Raw genomic sequence first — 24510 nt, 5'->3', positions numbered from 1 at the left:
GCGTAAGTGGACAAAGTGAGTACAATTACAACATTTAAACAACATTTGGACAGGTTCATGGATACAAAAGGGTTTTTGGGGGGGGATATTGGCCAAATGCTGTTAAATGAGACTAGCTCAGGTAGCCATCTTGGTTAGCATGGACTAGTTGGGCCGAAGGGCCTGTTTACATGCAGTTGAACTCTAATACTCCACAAAGACAACACTTAAGGTCAGAAATGATCCCAGATCACTGGAGCTGTGAAGCAGCAGAACTATCTTCCACACTTTCTTTGTCAGATAGAAAGTAATAACAGGTAAAGTGCTTCTGATGTAGATGCACAAAGATGAGAAAAAACATGCAGACGCCAAGCAACAGACACAAAATGCTGGAGGAACTCAGCAGGCCAGGCAGCATCTGTGGAAAAGAGTATATAGTTGACATTTTGGGCTGAAACCCTTCCTCAGCGCTGGAAAAATGATGAGAAGTTCACGCCCCCAGATGTACAGGCACCGAGTATTGCACAGTACGGAGGTAAGGTGAGTTGGGCTAAGGCAGTTTAAAATAATTATTCAAATTGAAACATAAATGACTAAAGAATTCTGAGGTAAACCAAAAGCAGTAGAACAATTTTGCTTTATAGGCCTTCTGAATATTTTTGCCAATTGGGAAAAAAATATAAATGTAAATGTTTAAAAACATCCAGAGAGTGAACCAAAAGGGACAAGAAAAATAGGATTAATGAACTAAAACTGCATTAATAATAAAAGCTGAGTATATGTTCTGTGTTAAATTTAAAGAGAATATTAAAACTGCAGCAAAAACAATGAAATACTTTTCCTGGCTGAAATCAAGATTTATCCGCACACATTGTAAATATATTTAAACAAAATACATTGAATAAATTAAGAAAATCTAAAAATTATATTAGCTTTATTAAAAATCACTGAATGGAAATAGAAGATAACATAAAAAAATAAACATAGCATTTATAACAGAATGAAAGAAGCCTATCAATCACTTTAATAAATTCAAAGGCATCGTATGTTTCATTATGTTACACATAATCAAATTATAAGAAACTAAAAGCCAATGTTTAGAATGGTTACTTTAATCAGACCGGGTGACAGGGTGGAGATACGTCTCTACAAAATGAGGTGTAAGGCACTCCTTCACTCTGCTAGCCTGCAATTCACCCTTGTGCAAGGTGTAGAACCTGTTTAACCTGCCCCCTCCCCTGATCAGGGTGACAAGAATCCGATGGAGCAGGTGGTGGATGGTCATATGAGCACTGGTGCATATCACAAGTCCTGGTTATGCGACCAATGACACCAGGCAGACAATCTCTGAAGAGCATTGATAATGGCTGGTATTACCCGTCTTGTAAAGACACTGCCCAGAAGAAGGCAATGGCAAACTACTTCTGTTGAAAACTTTGCCTGGAACAATCATGGTCATGAGATGTCAGCTGACATGGAACATGATGATGATAATGATTTCAATTAGAACCCTGATTACTGGCTTTGTTTGAATGGGCTAACACATTGAAGCTGCACCCAGCTTTGAAATGAACCCTTTTACAATGTGTTGTATTTGCATAAAGTACAGCTTGCTGTGTAGATTACTCCTCTCTATGTTTTTGGGGAGAAAGGGAAAGGTGTTCGTGCTGAGCTCCAACAAGAAAGAAGAAAAAAGTGAAGTAGAGTTTTAAATTCAACAAAGAATTGCTTTATGGAAACAGCCAATGAGGTGAGCCCAGGAAAGTATGGTTGTAGGTGATAATGGGTGCCATGGCAGTGTAGCTGTTTGTGTGAGTTCAAATCTAGCACCGTTCTGTTAAGGGTCGTTGTATGTCCTCCCCGTGGAATGTGTGGGTTTTCTCTGGGTCCTCTGGATTTCTCCCATCATCTAAAGACCTACCAGGTAGGTTAATTGATGATTGTAAATTATGCTGAGTTTAGTCAGGGTTAATCGGGTTTGTCTGGGGTTTCTGAGGCAGCGAAGCTCAAAGGGCCTGAATGGCCCCCTCCACACTGTATCGATAAATAACCTCAAAATGTTGGATAACTGACTGCAACATGGGTAATGGAAGAGACAAAGGTGGTACCTGGTTTGAGGTGATTTCTAAGGTAGAGTAAAATGAACTCATAAACTGCAATAGAGGATCTTTTGCTTCCATGATCTCACTGAGTTAGGGAGGTTAGCAGACAACTTACTGACAAGTATTCTGTCAATGGCATTCCAAAATTAAACGTTGATATGTTCATGTAAGAAAATCTCGCAATGACCAATTAACTTACCTTGGCAAACTATCTTGTTCCCTGTTCTCTGATCAAAGGCTGCCCAGGGATAAAAACTAAACCCAGTCTGACCCTGGACAGCCCAAATCCAACCCGAACACTTGGGAATGTTTCCATGCCATCACCGTGAGTGTAACAATCTCACGTGGGCTGCTCACTTGGGTCAAAGGCAAGCCAATTATTCTGACTTGGACAAAATGCTGACTGGGGCAGGCCTTGAATGGCCTCTGAAGCCGAATATTTTATTACATCCAGCACCTGAATGACTTGAGCCCAATCTTCATCATGGGTGCTCTCGGGGAGCGGGGAGCTGGGAGCTGGGAGCTGGCTGTCAGTGCTGAGGTTAGGATCTGACTGGCTTGTGAAACTGTAACTTGTACATCTGTGATCCATACTGTTGATTTAATGCAAGGGTCTCTTGCCCATAGGATATTGCAATGCTGACAACAGAGATGAAATGCCACAATCTTGAATTTTATAAGCACATCTCTCAAAGCTTTACCTCTGAGTGCCTCGGGGTCCAGGGTCTGCCCCAGTTGTTCCAATAAATCTGCCCGTGCAGCATTCTTCTTGTGCTTTTTACCGTCGTAGTGCTGTTGAGCCATCATTGGGTTATTAAACCAAGCAGTGCAGAGCTGGCAGAACCTGCCTGAGTCTCTCCTCTGTCTTGGTGGGTTTGTTATCGAACTGCGACTTGAGGGAATCTGCTTTGGTTCTGCAACAAAGGAAAAGAAGGGAATTAAAAGGGGAAAAATGCCCCTGTGCTGTAAGTATGATTGACAACTCAGTAGTTGCACATTTCTTTCAATCAACTGTTGAATTAAACATTATATTAATTGTACCCTCTGATGGATTCATACATTCAGTTTTATTTGACAGCTCTCACGTGGGATTAATCCTGTTTACTGAGGAAACTTCTTCCATTCCCTTTTCATCATTTCTATCAGTAAGACATTGCTGATTGTTTGATTCTATACCAATAAAAAATTCTGAAGGATGTAATTGAGAACCTTAAAGCCAACATTTTCATAACAAATATTTTATCTTAATTACTAATATGAGCGAGCTATCATTTGTCAGTCAAGGTAAATATTTCATCAACACAGTTTTTAATTTATGTGCAATTACAGGCAGGTCCTAAACTGTCTCCAAAGCAGACTGGTAGTGGCTGCATCTAGATTTAACCCGTCCTTAGCAGATAGATCGAGATCTTGGGAGTGCTGGATTGCGACAGTCATTAAACCCCATTTAGTGGCACTCACCGTGAGCCTGTAAGTTGCTCTAAAGCATTCACCATTCATGTAAAGCAAATCTGATATTTCAGCATGCTCAGGACTTAGTAAATGTTAGACAGACACACCTCTGAACTATTGGATGTTACTGAAATCACAACACATTTTTATTTCATTTCTTAGAGTACGCTTTCCAGTAAGTGCCGTGAATGTAAAAGGGCCTTGGAAACAGGGGTCCTAGAAAATGGAAAAGGCGCTTGGGAACTGGAGCCCTAGTAAGAGAAAGAGACTTCAGGAACTGGGGCTCTAGTGAATTTAAAGGATGTATCATCAGGTGAGGTGGAAGCCAAACCACTGAGGTTTCCAAATGATCAATTAGATAGCACTTAATAATTGGTAATTGTTTTATTATTGTCAGATATAGTGACATACAGTGAAAAGCTTTTTGCATGCCATCAAGACAGATAATTCTATATTTTCATTTTTATTTATTTAGTTTTCTCATCTCAAGCTGATAAAACTTGAGGTATGGGCATAGCCAAGCACACTCATTTGTCACGTGCTGGGAACTTCCCGACTATTCTAGTGGTGCTTAATATTGTGGCTTTCTGAAGGTTTATATAGATATTGTTCTGTAGGCCTAATTGTTTAATGCTATTGGGTAGTGACTTTGGGATGATACCAGCTGTAGATATTAATATAGGAAAACTACAGCACATTACAGGCCATTCGGCCCACAATGCTGTGCCGAACACGTACTTACTTTAGAGATCACCTATAGCCCTCTATTTTTCTAAGCTTTATGTACCTATCCAAGAGTCTCTTAAAAGATTCTATCGTATCCCCCTCCACCACCATCACTGGCAGCCCATTCCACATACTCACCACTCTCTGCATAAAAAAAAGCTTACCGACACCCCTTCTGTACCTACTTCCAAACAGCTTAAAACGGTACGTTCTCGTGTTAGCCATTTCAATCCGGGCTATCCATGTGATCAATGCCTCTCATCATCCTATGAGCATCTACCAGGTCCTCTCTCATCCTCTGTCACTCCAAGGAGAAAAGGCCGGGTTCACTCAACCTGTTCTCATAAGGCATGCTCCCCAATCCAGGCAACATCCTTGTAAATCTCCTCTGCACCCTTTCTACAGTTTTCACATCCTTCCTGTAGTGAGGCAAACAGAACTGAGCCCAGTACTCCAAGTGGGGTCTGACCAGGGTCCTATATAGCTGCAAAATTACCTCTCGGCTCCTAAACTCAATCCCACGGTTGATGTATGCCTTCTTAAACATAAGTCAGCCTGTGCAGCAGCTTTGAGTGTCCTATGGACTTGGACCCCACTCTGATCCTCCACACTGCCAAGAGTCTTACTATTGTGAAAATGTATATCCTGTTCATGTTCCATAATCTTTTGATTTCCTCTTTTAAATCAGTATATTTCTAGCATTTTTCTCTTATTAGTTTCTGTATGTTGTAAGTGTTTGGAATGGTTATATCTATTAAGTACATTTTTCTTAATTATTTATCCTGTATTATTATATCCAGATGGTTACTATGGATTGCCCTTTCTGTAATGATGGATCAGTCATAATTTACACAACTCTGACTCTAAAACTAGATCAGGCTTGTACTTATAGTAAACTATGATGTGCTTTATGAGATTGTATATTAAAGTAAGATTTTGATGAATGATATTTGCCATTTGATAGTGTCTGTGTAAGTAATCAGATTGAGTTAAACTGCTGCAGGATCCTGTGATGTGTTGGATTGTTTCTGTTTTCTCTTGGTGTTTTCCACATTAATTTTCTGGAATTTTTTTTGGTCATTTATTATATACTTCTGAATTTTTTTTTGTGTGTTAACTACCTGGTCCTGTATTGGCATAAGGAGCGCCTCTGTTTCTAGGAACAGGTCTCCAACTCCGCGCCAGTGGTTCAACGTTTCTTTGTTGACATCTAGTCTGCTCAGATTGTGGGGATGTCTTCCTTGGAGGGTCATGCTCTTTCATTAGTTAACCTTTTCTTCAATAGCGATAATGTCTTTATTTTTCTGGACGGTACTTTCATTAGTTTGGTGTGTACTTCTTATCAGGATTGCATATGGTCACATGGAGTTCTGAATCCTGTTTTCATTGATATAAATAAATATACCCTTCGAAGCTTAATCTGACTGATGTGTAAATTTTTATATCTATTACTTTTCCTCCTCCTCTGTCCTTGCTAGTGTTAATCTAAGTGTGTCTCAGTGCACAAAGTGTTTTGTAAAATTTGTCATTTCAGTTCTTATTTTCCTCGTAAATTTGCACAGTGAGGTTTTAGAGAAAATTTCTGCAAAAATAGAATTGCAATCACAAATGAGAAATTGTTTTTTTTCTGAGAAATAAATCAAGCATTGAAGGTGGCAAAGTCAAGAGCAGATTGGGTAGAGGAGGTCATAATCATGAAATGGTTTTATACTGAGTGAGAAGAAGAAGTTGTTTCCAGTGCTGAAATGTTGGTAGAGAAAAGACAAGACAGAACTCAGCAAAAGAACTATGAACAAGAAGTCTTTGTCATCCATGAGGCTTTGCAATGAGAAGCTGGTGAGGAAAGGTATAATAACAATATCCTAAGTGAACAGGGCACATATTTGGGAGGGATAATATATTTTGGGCTAAGATGACAGTGGGGATAGTTAGGTGATGCTTTTGACAGCCAGGTGAGGGCAGCATTGAGTCAGAGGTGCAACACTACTGATGCATTCCATGGCTTTCTGGAATGTTAATGGTTTGGATGGGTGAATGAAGACTCAGAAGAAGATTGAAGAAGGTTTGTTGGGATTGCAGGCTGTGTCTTTGTATGGCTGCAATGCAATCAGGGCCTTAAGAGAAATTGCAAGTTAGAACGCTGCCAGGGAGGAAGGAGTCAGGAGAGGTTAGAATGGGGGAGAGCAGTTAGAATGGGGGTAGGAGTTAGAACGGGGAGGCACATTAGAATGGGAGAAGATAGAAGGCGGTAAGAGAGAAGGTAGAATGGGAGAGGATGGAAGGATATAGGAAAGATGATAGAATTCTTTAGATTAGGGAGGACTGAAGAGGGTAGGAGAGAAGTTACAAAGGGGCAGGAGTTAGAAAGGAGAGAGAAGTTAGAATGCAGAATGGAGGTAGGAGGGAGTAGAGAAGATCTCAAACTGCATGTATCTGGAAAGGTGCTTCAAAGTCACACTATTGCATTTTATGTGAAGCTCCAATGCAGCGTCAACTTGCCTCACAGGAGGCTCAAGCCACTGTATGTAAACTACAGGGTGCGTGATTAAACGAACATTGCAGTGCAGGTGCAGCAAGGCTGTGGAGAAGCAGGTGGTGGTAAGAGGTTGGGCAGTGGAGGATCATGCCGAACAGATGTGTCTGGGGTTAGACCAGAATAGATGAAGGGAGGATTGGACTGTGATGGGTGACAGTGGTGGGATGCTGGCACTAGGGACAGAGACTGCCTCTTGACTGAGTTCTGGTGACGTGGATGTGGAATGGCTGTGGACAACCACTGCTTGGAGGTTCATCGCATGACACATCTGGGAACACAGCTGATTGGAGCAAGCACCAGTAATGAGTCTGCAGGTGTTAAAGAGAGGGACAGGCCAATCAGCAAAGCAGCTGAACACCAGGTACAGTTCAGGTAGAGTGGAGACCTCTTTCACAAAGACTGAAGTGGGTTGGACCTTCTAGCTAGTGCCTGCTTGGCCATTACTCTCAGCTCCTCTGGGAGCTATATTCCAGGATGTTTCATCATATGACCCATCCTATCAAATGGAATTGAATCACATGGTGAAACTTTGGTGATGACTGATCTCTCCAGTTACTATCCCAACAGCTAGAACTGAGCCAGAATCCGCTGCTGACCCTGCCTCCAGTCGAGGCTCCAGAATCATGCTGGACCAAGTTGCGACTTGCTGGAAAAATTCAGGATCGGGAACTTCCCATGATTTTTGGATTGAAACTCTGCACGGGAACATTACAGAGCTCTGTTAGGGCTTCGCTCATAGTTTTTGAAGCTCTATGTTTCTTTCGCCACATATTTTTACTCCATACTTATACCTAGACTTGCTAGTGTAGCCGTGTATCTGTCCTTCAATCCTGATGCAGTACTTTGACACAAAATGCAGTCAATTTCATCCTGGGGTGAGTGGGGGTGGATTTTCTCCACAAGGTGCCGGCACATGTGGCAGACAGGAAGATCTGACCTCCTGAAATTGCTCTTGCTGGCTGGATTGGTCTGTGGTCTGCATCCCTTCTCAAACCTCCAACATAAAACTAACAACCTACCCCTGACTTCTGAAGGTATTAACATTACTAGGCTCCCACTATATATATCTCCAGAGACTCACCTGAAACAGCCACATAAATGCTGTAGCTGGCTACAACCATAACCCATAAGACACAGGAGTAGAATCAGGCCATTCGGCCCATCGAGTCTGCTCTGCCATTACATTATGTGATTCAATTTCCCTCTCAGTCCCAATCTCCTGCCTTCATGCCCTGACCAATCGAGAACCTATCAACCTCTAAATATACAGACAGACTTGGCCTCCATTGCTGCCTGGAACAATGAATTCCACAGATTCACCACTCTCCAGCTAAAGGAATTTCTCATCTCTATTCTAAAACAATGGCCCTCTATTCTGAGTCTGTGTCCTCTGTTTTTAGACACTCCCACCATAAGAAATGTCCTCTGTCCACTTCATCAAGGCCTTTCACCATTCGATAGGATTCAATGAGGTTACCCTTCATTCTTCTAAATTCCAGTGAATACAGGCCCAGAGCCATCAAACGTTTTTCATATGACAAGCCAATCAATCCTGGAATCATTTTCTTGAACCTCCTTTATACTTTCTCCAGTTTCAGCACATCTTTTCAAAGATAAGGGGCCCAAAACTGCTCAAAATACTCCAAGTGAGGCCTCACCAGTGCTTTATTTAAAATTACATCCTTGCTTTTATATCCTAGTCGTCATGAAATGAATGGTAACATCGCATCTGCCTTCCTCACCACCGACTCAACCTGCATATTAACATTTCGGGAATACTGCAGAAGGACTCCCAAGTCCCTTTACACCTCAGTTTTTTATATTTTCTCTCCATTTAGAAAATAGTGTACCCTCTCATTTTATCTCCATGTAAATCATTAACATATAACATAAAAAGATTTGGTCCCACCACAGATCCCTGTGGAACAGCACTAGTCACCGGCAGCCAACCAGCAAAGGCTCCCTTTATTCCCAATCTTTGCTTTCTGCCAGTCAGCCACTGCTTTCCCTATGCTAGAATCTTTCCTGTAATACCATGGGCTCGTAGCTTGATAAGCAGCCTCATGTGTGGCACCTTGTCAAAGGCCTTCTGAAAATCCAAGTACATAATATCAACCAATTCTCCTTTGTCTATCCTGTGTGTTATTTCTTCAAAGAAACCATGAAGAAACCATGCTGACTATGGCTTATTTCACAGTTTGCCTCCAAGTAGCCCGAAACCACAATCCTTGACAATTGACTCCAATGTCTTCCCAACCACCGTCGTCAGACTAACTAGTGTATAATTTCTTTTCTTCTGCCTCTCTCCCTTCTTGAAGAGTGGAGTGACATTTGCAATTTTCCAGTCTTCCAGAACCATTCCAGAATCTAGTGTTTTGTGAAAGATCATTGTTAATGCCTCCATAATCTCTTCAGTCACCTCTTTCAGAAACCTGGGGTATACACCATCTGGTCTAGGTGACTTATCTACCTTCAGCCTTTCAGCTTCCAAAGAACTTTCTCCCTAGTAATGATAAATTCACTAACTTCATGACCCCTGAAACCTGGAACTTCCACCATACTAGTGTCTTCCATAGTGAAGACTAATGCAAAATACTTATTCAGTTCATCTGCCATTTCCCTGTCCCTCATTACTCTCTCTCCAGCATCATTTTCCAGCAGTCCGATATCTATTTTTGCCTCTCTCTTTTATACTTTATGTATCTGAAGAAACATTTGACACCCTCTTTAATATTTTTGGCTAGTTTACTTTCATATTCCATCCTTACCTTCTTAATGACTTTCTTAATTGCCTTTAGTTGGTATTTAAAAGCTTCCCAATATTCTAACTTCCCACTAAATTTGCTCTATTATATGCCCTCTCTTTGGCTTTTATGTTGGCTTTGACTTTCCTTGTTAGCCACAGCTGTGCCATCTTGTCTTTGGAATACTTCTTCCTCTTTGGGATGTATATCCTATGCCTTCCGAACTGTTTCCAGAAAGTCCAGCCATTGCTGCCCTGCCAGTCTTCTTTTCCAATCAATTCTGGCCAACTCCACTCTCCTATCTCTGTAATTCCATTTACTCCACTGTAATACTGATACATCTGACTTCAGCTTCTCCTTCTCAAAATTCTGGGTGAATTTGATCATATTATGATCACTATCCCCTAAGGGTTCTACAAACGTACTTACCAATCTGTAACTGTGCTACAAGTTCATCTGCCTTATTCCATATACCGTGCACATCCAAATATAACACCTTTAGTTCCGTATACATCTTTTTTGATTTTGTCCAACTTTTATGCTGCAACTCATCCTGTTGACTACAATTTTGCCCTATCATCTGCCTCTCCTTGCTAAGACTCTCACTACACATTGCCTCTGTTTGTAACTACCCACCTCATCTCCAGCACAATCATTCCGGTCCTCATCCTCCTGCCAATTAGTTTAAACCCACCCAAACCACTCTAGCTGACCTGCTCATCCACCTGGATCCCCTCAAATTCAGTTGTAACCCGTCCCGTTTGTACAGGTTCTACCTTCCCCAGAAGAAATCCCAATAACTGCCCCTGAACTAATTTTCAGGCCACACATTCACTTGCCATATCTATTCTATTCTTTCCCTCGGTGGTATTTGGCACGGGCTGCAATCCAGTGATTATGACCCTTAAAGTCCTGTTTCTCAGCTTTCTACCTAGCTCCCTAAAATCTCTCTTCAGGACCTCCTCACCTTGTCCACCTATGTTAGTGGTTCAATATGCATCAAGCCTTCTGGCTGCTCACCCTCGCCCTTGAGAATACCATGGACCCGATCGAGACAGTCCTGATCCTGGCACCAGGGAGGCAACGTACCATCCAGATGTCTCTATCGCGCCTACATAACCTCATCTCTGTTTTTCTGACTAAGGAATCCCCTATCACCACTGCAATTCTCTTCTTCTGTCTGCTCTTCTGAGTCACAGCACCAGACTCGTGCCAGAGTCCCAGTTACTATGCCCCCCCCCCCACTAGATCGCCCCTTCAAGATGAACTAACATTGTATATTTGTTATTGAGGGAACAGGTATACTCGGCACAGACTATGCATTTCACCCAGTTATCTGTCTCCTGCAAGCTAGGGATGACTACCTCCAGTTCTTTAATACAATCTCTCAGGAGGTGCAACTCAGTGTACCTGATGTAGATGTGTTTATCTGGGAGTCTGGACTTCTCCCAGACTTGCTACATCCCACGCAGAGCACAAAACACTGCCTCTGGTGCCATTCTCACCAATCTACTTTCACCCAACAGGTGAGGAATGAACAAATGGGGTCAGAGAGACAGTAACTGCAACACAATGACCTCACCCAAATCTGACCTAGCAGCAGATCAGAGGACTCTTTAAAGAGTAACTCACCTGGAGTCATAAAGCACTACAGCACAGAAATAGGCCCTTCAGCCCATCTAGTCCATGCAGACCCAATCTGTCTAGTCCTGCCTTCCTGCACCTGGACCATTTTGTTCAAAATTCATAAACCCATGTATTTTTCTTATATGTTAGAACAGAACCCACATTGAACACTTCTGCTGGTAGCTCATTCCACACTCGCACCATCCTCTGAGTGAAGGTTCCTCCTGTCACTCCAAAGCATTTTCACCATTAAAGAACTGTATGATGGAATACGCTCTGTTTCTCCAAATACCCTAGCAACACTCGGGAAATTTGGGATGGAGCTGCCTGTTTGATTGGTACCCCTTCCATCATTCACAACTTCTCTTACTTTCAGTGGCTGCGTTTCGCAGTTTCTGTGACAATGGGCAAAGGCATCTCACGCAGTGGAACACCACGGCGTGGAGATTCCCTTCCAAGACGCAAACCAACTTAATTTAGAATTACATTGCAAGCCCTTCTTCGTCTCTGAGTCTGCCCTGGAACTTGCTCCCCAACAGCACAATGGAAGATCTTCCCACAGGACTGCTGCAGCAATTCAGCAAAACAGCTTGGGATGGGCAATAAGTGCTGGCCTTGCTGAATAATAAATAATTACCATAATCTATTCACTTTTAAAGGCAGAGCTATCTGCAGAGATGCTCTCCGATTCCTTCAGTTCAAAGTAAATTTATTATCAAAGTACATACTGTACATGTACAACCCTGAGATTCACGGACAATCTGAGAAGGACATAAACTCTACTGATGATGAAACACAGACGCATTATGCATAAGTTGCATCATGGCAATTCAAAAAGCTTTAGAGAGTAGTGGAGTCTGCCCAACATATCACAGGCACATCCCTCCTCACCGTTGGTAGTATTTACAAGTGATGCTGCCTCAACAAGGAAACAGCCATCAGCAATATATTCGTGATGGCATTAATGTCAATTTCTCCTTCTGGTAGCTTTTTTTTTTCCTTCTCCCTCCCCTCTTCTTCTATTCCCTACTCTGGTCTCTTAGTGCTTCTCCTCAACTGCCTATCACCTCACCCCGGTGCCCCTCCTCATTCCCTTTCTCCTTTGGCCCAATCTCCTCTCCTATGAGATTCCTTCTTTCCACCCCTTTACCTTTCCTACCCAGCTGACTTCACCTATCTCCTTCTAGCTAACCTCCTTCCCCTACTCCACCTTTTTTTTTTCTGGCATCTTCCCCCTTCCTTTCTAGTCTTGAATAAACATCTCTGCCCAAAACTTAGACTGTTTATTCATTTCCATGGATGCTGCCTGACCTGCTGAGTTTCTCCGGCATCTTGTGTCTGTTGTTCTGGATTTCCAGCATCTGCAGAATTTCTAGCATCCATCAGCAAAGATCCCCATCATTCCACCTATGCCATCTTCTTGCAGCTACCGTCAGGCAAGAGGTACAGAATCCTGAAACCCCACACAAGAACAGCTACTTCCATTCAACTATTTGTTTCTTAAAGCACCTCTATTTGGTTCTTTAACTAATCACCTCAGTTTAGCAATACTACAACTAATTCAATCACTTTGCAATAAAATGTGCTTTGCTTTATTGGTTGCAATTGTGTTCCCTCTCATAAAATCTGTTTAATTTATGTCATCCTGTGATTGCTGCTTGTATGATTCGACTTGCTTGTGATGCTGCTGCAAATAAATTTTTCATTGCACCTGTGCATACATATACTTACATACATATACATGACAATAAACCCGACTTTGACAAGTTACGTCAAACAGGAACATGTGACTATAACCATATAACAATCACAGCACAGAAACAGGCCATCTCGGCCCTCCTAGTCCGTGCCGAACTCTTAATCTCACCTAGTCCCACCTACCTGCACTCAGCCCATAACCCTCCACTCCTTTCCTGTCCATATACCTATCCAATTTTACCTTAAATGACACAACTGAACTGGCCTCTACTACTTCTACAGGAAGCTCATTCCACACAGCTATCACTCTCTGAGTAAAGAAATACCCCCTCGTGTTTCCCTTAAACTTCTGCCCCCTAACTTTCAAATCATGTTCTCTCATTTGAATCTCCCCTACACTCAATGGAAACAGCCTATTCACGTCAACTCTATCTATCCCTCTCAAAATTTTAAATACCTCGATCAAATCCACCCTCAACCTTCTACACTCCAATGAATAGAGACCTAACTTGTTCAACCTTTCTCTGTAACTTAAGTGCTGAAACCCAGGTAACATCCTAGTAAATTGTTTCTGCACTCTCTCTAATTTATTGATATCTTTCCTATAATTCGGTGACCAGAACTGTACACAATATTCCAAATTTGGCCTTACCAATGCCTTGTACAACTTTAGCATTACATCCCAACTTCTGTACTCAATGTTTTGATTTATAAAAGCCAGCGTTCCAAAAGCCCTCTTCACCACCCTATCTACATGAGACTCCACTTTCAGGGAACTATGCACAGTTATTCCTAGATCTCTCTGTTCCTCTGCATTCCTCAATGCCCTACCATTTACTCTGTATGTTCTATTTGGAATATTCCTGCCAAAATGTAGAACCTCACACTTCTCAGCATTAAACTCCATCTGCCAACGTTCAGCCCATTCTTCTAACCGGCATAAATCTCCCTGCAAGCTTTGAAAATCCACCTCATTATCCACAACACCTCCTACCTTAGTATCATCGGCATACTTACTAATCCAATTTACCACCCCATCATCCAGATCATTTATGTATATTACAAACAACATTGGGCCCAAAACAGATCCCTGAGGCACCCCGCTAGTCACCGGCCTCCATCCCGATAAACAATTATCCACCACTACTCTCTGGCATCTCCCATCTAGCCACTGTTGAATCCATTTTATTACTCCAGGATTAATACCTAATGACTGAACCTTCTTAACTAAACTCTTAAAATAAAGCAGAGCACTGGTAGTGACTGTACGTTTTTGATAAAATTCGATGGTGTGGCGCACAAAAAGGGCTGCCTGTGAGCTAGCCTATCAGATCTGATAGGTGACAATGGCAGCATTTCCTTTACAAGCCAGGTACTGCACCACAGACAATCTATCTGTAACATGGTATCTAGAGATATCTTTCATCCAGTCCAAGTACCAACAGACAGTAAAATAGTTGTCTTTTCTTGTGTTATCTCGGTGCCAGCTCTGTTGCCTGAGTATGTTTACTGCTGTATTCAGATGGGTTAATAATTTGCTTTCCACTGAATAGAATGGGGATGGAAATGTTTCCTTCTGCAAGTTTGACCTGGTCAGCTATTCCTCTTTACAGCCCCGGGGAAGAATCTCATTTCATTTTCCATTCCCATATCAGCTATCTCTGCAGGGTGCTTGGTTACTTTGCTATTTTTAATTTTGACAGCCACATTCACATGGATATAAGTGCTACGGTATCACTAAAAGTTTTATGCTGGTGCAGTGCCATACTTTAATTGAGCTCACAGTTGTAAACGCATCAAATATTTGCAGTGTGCAGCCATACATCCAGCACTAACACCATGGCGAGGAGTGATATGGATTGCTTTGACACTTATTGTATAACTCCTGTTGGAAGGCAGATTCCACCTTCCACAGAAAATCCAGAGTTAGGTAACTAAGATGATTGCACATTGAGTGATGGTGACTGAACACATCGGGTTTGATCCAAAATATCAAAACCCCCTCTCTAGACTTTCTAGAATATAGAATATATACTCTAGTACAGCACCTTGGTTACAATAGCATTGTATAACTGAGAAACATCTGTCTTTTAGAGCTGCCCACATTGTACCTTTCAATTTATATTCATCCAAACACTGCCACAATTAGCCTAATGGAATATATACTGTATCCAGCAATTAATGAATACCATGAAACATTTTGATATTATTATCACCTGCTTGAAAAATGCTTTAAAATGTATGGGAGAATTTTTATCAAGGCTGAGTTTGTAACCTGGGGAGTCCTTGAGAAATTAAATGCAAAAATGTACAACTGCACTCTCTCTCCTCGGCCCAGGAGCACACTTTCATTGGGACAGATCTGAGCACCCTCACAGTTTATTTTTTCACACATACAGTGCGGTATTGGTCCTTCCAGCCATTTGAACCTTGCCACCCCAGCAACAACCCGGCAGCCTTGATTTAACCCTCAGCTAATCACTGGACAATATACAAAGACCAATTAACCTACTCTTTGGACCATGGGAGGAAACCAGATCGCTCAGGGGAAAACACTAGCACTCCACGGGGAGGACGTACAGAGCCCCCTTACAGATTGTGCCAGAATTGAACTCCGAATTTCGATGCCTTGAGCTTCAACAGTGTCGCGCTAACCTCTACACCTTCAGGGCACCCATTTGGAAAGGAAAAGAGATCATCCTTTAGAACCTGGTGGGAGTTTAGAACCTGGAGGGGTGGGAGACATCTTGGCTATTTCTTTTTTCTCAGGGTGTGAGAATCCTTGACCAGGCCAGTAATTATTGCCTAAGAGAGGGGAATGATAAGCTGCGTTCTCGAACAGCGGTAGTAACTACTCACAGTTGTGGAGACCAGTTAACAGCCATCTACACTGGTGGGCCAGGAGTCAGGGCACAATTGGCAGATTCTTTTTAGAGACCAGTGAACTAGATGCATTTTTAATCATGATCTTTGTGACTGTAGCTAGTGAAGTCAAAACTTCAGAGCAGTTAATTAAATTAATGAAACTGCAGACCTAACATTGCAGGGTCTTATCTCATGACAGTTGATCTTTAGGTCAGTAATAATGATTGCAGATTTAACACCAGACCACCACCCAACAACCAGCACAGGACATAGAACAGTACACCACAAGAACAGACTCTCAATGTCTAGGTTCCTTTAGCTTTTCTGCAACTCTTTCCAACTGCCCATCATCGCCAGACAAACAGAATAATTTCTCTTTTTTACGAGGGGTATAGAAGGAGTGAACGCAGGCAGGCTTTTCCTCCTCAGGTTAGGTGAGACTAGAACTAGAAGTCATAGGTTTAGAGAACATTTGGAGAAATATTTAAAGGCAATCTAAGAGGAAACTTCTTCACTCAGATAGTGGGGTGAGTGTGGAGTGAGCTGCCAGAGCTTGGAGAGGTATATGGATGGGAGAGGGATGGCAGGATATTGTTTGGGTGCAGGTAGATGGAACTAGGCAGAAGATCAGGTCTGCAAGGACAAGATGAGTCGAAGGTCATGCTTCTATGCTGTTGTACTCTATGACAACAGAGTACAGCATCCAAATGACCATGGATTTGAACACCTCCAGCATTCTCCTCTTTGTTTGAATCACTTTATTTGCAATCTCAGCTGATGTCAAGACTGTGATGCATGCGCTTTGTAAGTAGCTTAGGGAGTTTGTGCTTTTGTTTAGTTTGTCTGGACAGTACACTATAAAGACTATTGCGAAGCCCCGACAATAATTTTGGTGCGTATTTTATATCATATAGCTCAATATGTACTGATACCCCTCTGAGTTTCTGCCACACTTATCACACTTTCCTGAGTCATGGGAAACGGGTCTACAACAATAGATGTCTAAAGCACTCTCAATGCAGCAAGAATGTTTCAGAGTCCCTGATGAGAACATAACCAAACAAAAAACAAAGGTCATATAGAGCAATATAGCACAGACATAAACCCTTCAACTCAACTCATCCAAACCGATGTGAGCTTGCTGCATTTGTCTGCACTTGGTCCATATCCCCCATCTTTCCTCTCCACTCAGCTTTCACACTGTCTTTCAAATCTAGTTATTGCACCTGCATCAACCGCTTCAGATCAGATCTATTTATTTATCACAAGAAATGTACAGTGAAATGTGTCATTTTCAATAAGAACAAACACACCTAAGGATATGCACAGGGCAGCCCAGTGTGCCACACATTCTGATGCCAACGTAGTATGCGGACAATGTTCAGCAAAACAACACAACCAGCAACAGCGACAGAAGCTTCAACCTCTGGACTCTCTGACTTTGGTCTTCAACCTTTGGACTTTGACCTTTCAACCCCACTGGCATCTGGGATGCACTCTAGTTTTTGATTCTTTCTCTCTGGGAAAATTCCTGTGTGCATTCATCCTATCTCTGTAAGGCCACCCCTCAGTCTCCGACACTCCAAGTGAATAAAGAACCTAACATTCCCAGCCTCTCACTATCACTCAGGCCTTTGTGCCAAGAAGCTTAGTCCTAAGGAGTTTATTAAAGGTTTTGTAGTAATCTTTAAAAGTCCAACAAGTGAAAACATGTCGCATGATGAATGCAATATCCTGGAAGACTATAGGAGATATGGAGCCTTGTCCTCCAGAACTGCACAGACTTCCGATACCTGGACTCACCAACTTCGGTTCACCAGCCTTTGTGCCTTCTGCCCACTTGGACCTCTGACCCCAGGATTCACAAGCCTGGTGGCTACCGGCCCTCACCCTTGGGGCCCGCTGACCTTAGTCCTTGACCACAGGAATGGCTGGTCTTCATACTCAAGTGCCTGTCGACCCAACCTCCATCTTGAAGAATCACTGGCCTTTGAGCATGAAGTATTCCGACGTGGATGCCAACTCTGATTCCTCATTTACTGCCTGGCCTCTAACTCTCTCTCTGGCAGCTCGTTCTGTACACCCACCACCCTCTGCATCAACAGGTTGCCCTCCTCACCTTAATATTTATGCACTCTAATTTTTGATTCTCTTTCCCTGGGAAAATTACTGAAATGCATTTGCCCTATCTGTGTCCTGCATGATTTTGTATACCTCTATAAGGTCACCCCTCAGTCTCCTACACTCTAGTGAATAAATAACCTAGTCTGCTCAAACCCTCCCCATCGCTCAGGGCTTTGATGTGCCAAGAAGCTCAGTTCTAAAGAGCAAATTAAAGCAGAAGGGAGAGGTTTGGGGTGAAGTCATGTTGCACAATAAAAGAAGAGGCTACGTTTAGGAAAGTGTGAACTCCTGTAGGAGCTACAGAGATGAGAGACACCTAGCAGGCCTCTCAACGCAATAGTGAGAGTTTGGAACTCAAGCCTCTGCTTTTTCCCCTGCAGAAATCTGTGGAAAATCAAAGTCTCCTGTTCGATGAATGAGAAGGCTATCCAATCCATCAGTGAAATGATCAGGACTAAGTTGCTGAAGCGTGAGCTTCAGTGTTTACTAAGATTGAATTACCGGCTTATCATTGACATCCTCTATTTGTTACTGTGCATACATTTGATATTTGTTGCTTCTCACCGGGTGCATGGGCAGAGTTGAACTGTCTGCGGCTAACGTTTCCAAAGTTCAGCCACTTGCAGACAACATCTCAGCTTTACATCACTCACTTCACTCTGGCTCTGGAATCCATATGGAATCCAGTGGAGGCTTTTCTCGGAGCAGGCGGGATAATCCAGTCCTTTGATGTCAAGCCAGTCAGTTCTGGCAAAGCTCTGAAATCTCCATTAACACCATTGGGGATACTCAATGACAAAAAAAATCAAGTTCAATAATTGAGCCCTTAACCTGGTTTACTTTATTTTAATATTTTAATTAGTTATTGGTGTTAATTGGCACTAAGAAAATTTTAGACCATAAAATAAAATGGGCTAAAATATAAGGGGGAGTCTAGGACAACAGGGCACAGCCTCAGAATAGAAGCGTGCACCTTGAGATCAGAGGGAATGAGGAATTTCTTTAGCCAGAGAATGGTGAATCTGAGGAATTCATTGTGATAGAGGACTGTGGAGGCCAAGTCAGTGAGTATACTTAAAGCAGAGTTAGGGCATCGAAGGTAATGGGGAGAAGGGAAGAGAATGGGTCTCAGATGGATAATAAATTAGGCCATAAGACATAGGAGCAGGATTAGACCATTTGGCTCATTGAGTCTTCACACCATTCCATCGTGGCAGATTTATTATACCTGATGCCTTGATTGATCAAGAACCTGTCAACATCTGCCTTAAATATACCCAATGACTTGGCTTGCACAGCTGTGTAACAATGAATTCCACAGATTCACCACCCTCTGGCTAAATAAATATTTCCTTTCCTCTGTTCTAAATGGATGTCACATTATTCTGAGGCTGCCCTTCTGGTCCTATACTCACCCACTGTAAGAAATATCCTTTTCACATCCACTCTATCTAGGCCTTTCAATATTCAATAGGCTTCAATGAGATCCCCCCTCGTTCTTTTAACCTCTAGTGGGTACGGACACAGAGCCCTCAAACACACATTGTATGTTAACCCCTTCATTCCTGGGATCACTCTCATGAACATCTCTGTCCCCTTTTCAATGCCAGCAGATTTTTTCACCAATAAGGGGCCCAAAACTGCTCACAATACTCCAAGTGTGGTGTGGCAAATGCCTCGTAAAGCCTCAGCCTCACATCCTTGCTTTTGTATTCTACCCCTCTTGAAATTAATGCTAACATTGCATTTGCCTTCCTTTCCACTGACTTAGCCTGTAAGTTAATGCTGAGGGGATCCTATACGAGGACTCCGAAGTCTGCTTGCTCTGCAGATTTTTAAATTTTCTCTCCATTTAGAAATTAATCCACATCTTTTTCCGTCTGCCAAAATGCATGGCATGCACTTTCCTACACTAAATTTCATCTACCTCTTCTTTGACAATTCTCCCAATCTGTCTATATCCTTCTGCAGACACCCTGCTTCCTCAACACTACCTACTTCTCCAGCTATCTTCATACTGTCTGCAAACCTGGCCACAAAGCTAATAATTCCATTGTTAAATCATTGAGATATAATTTTAAAAGAAGCCTTCCCAAAACTGACTCCCATGGAACACCACTAGTCACCAGCGGTCAACCCCAGAAAAGGCACCCTTTATTCCTACCCTTTGCCTTCTGCCAGTCAGCCAATCTCTATTCCATGCTAGTATCTGTCCTTGGAGAAAATCCAAAATTCTGAGATGCAAAGGGACATGAGAGTCCTTGTGCAGAAGAACCAAAAAGTTTAACTTTCAAGTAGAGCCGGTGGTGAGGAAGGCAAATGCAATGTCAGCATTCATTTCAAGAGGTCTTCAATACAAGAGCAGGGACATGATGCTGAGGCTTGATTAGGCACTGGTGAGACCTCACCTTGAGTATTGTGAACAGTGTTGGGCTCCTCATCAAAGAAAAGATGTGCTGACATTGGAGAAGGTTCAGAGGCGGTTCATAACAATGATTCCAAGGATGAAAGGGTTATCATACAAAGAAAGTTTGATAGCTCTAGGTCTGTACTTGCTGGAATTTAGAAGGATGAGGGGCAATCTCACTGAAACCTTTCAAATGTTCAAAGGCCTAGAATAGAGTAGATGTTGAAAGGATGTTTCCCACAGTGGGGGCGACTAGGACAAGCTGGCACAGACTCAGGATAGAGGGGCATCCATTTAAACCAGAGATGCAGAGACATTTCTTTAGCCAGAGAGTGGTGAATTTGTGGAATTTATTACCACAGGCAGCTGTGGAGGCCAGGCTGCTGGGTGTGTTTAAGGAAGAGCTTGATAAATTCTTGATTGGACGTGGTATCAAAGGTTATGAGGAGAAGGTTGGGGAGTGGGGCTGAGGAGGGGTAAAAAGAATCAGCCATGATTGAATGGTGGAGTAGACCTGACAGGCCAAATGGCCTTATTCAACTCCTATGCTTTATGGTCTTATCTTTTAAGCAGCCTCATGTGTAGTACCTTGTCAAATGCCTTCTGAAAATCCAAATAAACATCCACTGAGTCTCCTTTTTCTATCCTGCCTCTTACTTCCTCAAAGAATTCCAACAAATTTGTCACAAAATATTTGCCTTAAGGAAACCAGGCTGACTTTGGCCTATTTTTTCCATATGGCTCCAAGTACCCCAGAATCTCATCCTTCATAATAGACTCCAATATCCTTCCAACCACTGAAGTCAGGCGAACTTCCTGTCTTCTGCTTCTCTCCTTTCTTAAGGAGTGGAATGACAGTTGCAATTTTCCAGTCCTCCATAACCACTGCAGAGCGTAGAGATTCATGAAAGTTCATTCTAATGCCTCCACAATCTCTTCAGCTGCCTCTTTCAGAACTCTGGGGTGGAGTCCATCTGGTTCAGGTGACTTATCCACATTTAGATTTTTCAGCTTCCCAAGCACCTTCTCCTTAGCAATAGCAACAATACTCATTTCTGCCCTCTGATACTCCTGCAATTCTGCCTTTCTGCTGCTATCTTCCACAATGAAGACTGACACAAAATACTCTGTAAGTACATCCGTCATTCTCTGTACCCACTATTTCCACTCCAGTGTAATTTTCCAACAGTCCAATATCCACTCTCAACTCAGTTTTACCGAAAAAATTTTGTAGCCTCTTTTCTGGCTAGCTTACCTTCAGGCTTCAGCTTTTCTCTGTGGCTTTTTAGTTGCTTTATGTCAGTTTTTAAAAGCTTCCTGTTCCCCTAACTTCCCGCCAACTTTTGCTATATTTAAGCCCGGTCTTTTGCTTTTATGCTGTCTTTGACTTTCCTTGTCAGCCACGGTTGCCCATCCACCCTTCAGAATATTTTTTTCATCATTAAGATGCATCTTTCCTCAGCCTTCTGAATTGCTCCCAGAAACTCCTGTTCTGCCGTCACCCCTGCTAGCGTTTTCTTCCAATTAACTTTGGCCAGCATCAATCTCTTGCCTCTGTAAAACCCTTTACGCCACTGATATATCTGATTTTTGCTTCTCTTTCTCAAAATGCAGGTGAATTCTATCATACTATAATCATTGCCTGCTAAGGCTTCTTTTATGTAGAGATTCCAAAGAAAATCTGCATCATTACAGAACATCCAATCCATAATTCCCCTTGTGAGCTCAACCATAAGCTGCTCTAAAAAGGCACCTTGTAGGTATTCGACAAATTCCCTCTTTCGGGATCAAGAATCAACTTGATTTTCCCACTTTACCTGCGCACTGAAATCCCCCACGATTATCGTAACATTGACCTTTCTACTTGCCTTTTCTATCTCCTGTTGTTATTTGTGGTCCACATCCTGGCTACCCTTTGGAGGTTTGTATATAACTTCCATCTGGTTCTTCTTAACTCCTGCAGATTCTTAGCTCTAACCACCAGGATTCTACATCTTCTGATCCCACCTCACCTCTTTCTAAGGATTTGATTTCATTTTTTACCAGAAGAGCCACCCACCCCCTCTGCCTACCTGCCTATCCCTTCAATACAATGTGTATCCTTGCATGTTAAGATTCCAGCTATGAGCTTCTTTCAGCCACGACAATGATGTCCACAACATTGTATCTGCCAATCTCCGACTTTACTATAAGATTATGTACCTTAGTCCAAATACTGAGTACATTCAAGTATAACACCCTCAGTCCTGTGTTCATTATCCTTTTCAACTTTGGCCCCCTCTTAAACTTTAATTCATCCTACTGACTGCAACCATGCCCTATTATTGGCCTGCCCTTCCTCACAGTCTCACTATACATTGCATATAGTTGTATACCAACTGCCCCAACCTCAACCCTATTACCTTTGTTTCCAACCACCCCCGCCAAATTAGTTTAAAGTCTCCTCAACAGCTCCAGCAAAACTGCCTACAAGGATATTGGTCCCCTTGGGTTCAGGTATAACCTGTCCTTTTTGTACAGGTCATACCTTCCCTAGAAGAGATCCCAATGATCCAGAAATCTGAAACCTTGACCCCTGCACCAATTCCTCAGCCATACATTCTTCTGCCAAATCATCCTATTCTTACCCTCACTGACACGTGGCACAGGCAGCAATCCAGAGATTACTACCCTGGAGGTCCTGCTTTTCAGCTTTCTGCCGAACCCCCTATATTTTCTCTTCAGAATCTCCCTTTCCCTGCCTATGTTGTTAGTACCAACATGTACCACAACTTCTGGTGTTCACCCCTCACCCTTTAGAATGCTGTGGGCCCAGTTCAAGACATCCCTGACCCCGGGGCCCAGGATACATCATACCATCCAGGTGTCTCTTTCACGTCCACAGAATCTGCTGTTTACTGCACTAATTATGGAATCCCCCATCACTACTGCATTTCTCTTCCCCACCCCCCCTCCTCCCTTCCCTTCTGAGCCACAGAGACTAACTCAGTGCCAGAGATCAGGTCACCATGGCTGCCCTCTGGTCAGTTATCACACCCAACAGTTTCCAAAGTGGTATCCTTATTATTGAGGGAAACAGTTGCAGGGGTACTCTGCACTGGCTGCATATTCCCTTTCCCTCTCTTGAGAGTCATCCAGGTACCTGCCTCCTGCAATTTAGTGGTGACTACTTTCCTGTAGCTCCTATCTAACACCTCCTCATTTTCCCATATTAGCCAAAGGCCCACCAGCTGTAGCTCCCATTCCTTAACATTGTCTCTAGGGAGCTGCAGCTCGGTGTACTTTGTGCAGACATAGTTATCCATGACGAAGTGTTGAGCAGGCTCTATAGGCTGAAAGGCCTAACCCTGCTCCGATGTCTTCTGGTTTTATAGATTTTATTTCATGGTAGTTCTTTCTTCATTTAGGTACAGAAGTTATAACTATTTTTAAAATACCTTTGCTTGTCAGAGTTGAAATTGCTTTACACACCTCAGAGACTCAGGCAGGTGGGTTTGGAACCTCAACTGCCTTTGGCCTTGTTGTCATTGAGGTTGTGTTGTGCGTCACCTCCAGACTCCATGGCGGGGAGGCACAGTCTGATCAGTTCTGTGTGCTGCACCAGCTCGCTGCCGGTGTGGAGTGAGAGGTGGTGGATGACCCGGGCATCATCCAGCCCCTTACATCTATTCGCGGAGGATGACAACAAAGGGTTGTGTCACTATTAACGATGACATTTGCCTTCAGTAAGAGTGATTGGCATCGAACACCCTCAAAACGAAACAGCCTTTTACAGCAAGAATGACATATGTCTTAATGGAGAGCATTGTTAAACCAGAACAAATGGTATCTGTCAGGCCAGTGACGAAGTAACGCTTCAGACCATATGACATTTGCTTGCTGGAATGACAAATTGCAAGCTTACTCTTCATATGCAAATTTCTTATGAAATACATTATTCTGCACATTGGCACAATTCGATTGGCACAAAAGACTAAAACAAATCTGTTGTAGAGAAATATCATTAAGTGGTGATGCAAAAAGCTGACTAGAATGGAAAGAGGCACATTTCTCTTGTGAGAAAATGTAGGCACTTGAATCTGTTGATTGGTTATTTCTGTCTTATCCATCCAATATGTTCCAAATGAATCATGCTGCTTGGAGATCATCTGTTCACTTTTTTTTGTAAGGAATCACAACTTTTCAAGTATTTGATGCTCTTTTGTCTCCATGGAGAAATGTAAGAAGGTGTTTTGGAACAAAAAAGTTTGT

The 24510-nt window shown here is 42.6% G+C and overlaps 1 protein-coding gene across 1 annotated transcript in view; it reads right to left on the bottom strand.

Annotated features, from left to right (window-relative positions):
* LOC132397814 (zinc finger matrin-type protein 4-like) overlaps nt 1–24510 on the bottom strand; it is a 192671-nt gene that overhangs the window by 48089 nt on the left and 120072 nt on the right. The window contains exon 4 of the mRNA XM_059976594.1: nt 2783–2995. Coding sequence (XP_059832577.1) covers nt 2783–2995 — 213 coding nt within the window. The remainder of the gene's footprint in view (nt 1–2782; nt 2996–24510) is intronic.

This window comes from Hypanus sabinus, chromosome 1 (assembly GCF_030144855.1).
Source record: "Hypanus sabinus isolate sHypSab1 chromosome 1, sHypSab1.hap1, whole genome shotgun sequence".
NCBI lineage: Eukaryota > Metazoa > Chordata > Chondrichthyes > Myliobatiformes > Dasyatidae > Hypanus > Hypanus sabinus.
Note: the sequence above shows the minus strand (reverse complement) of the source record. Positions and strands in the feature narration are given on the sequence as shown.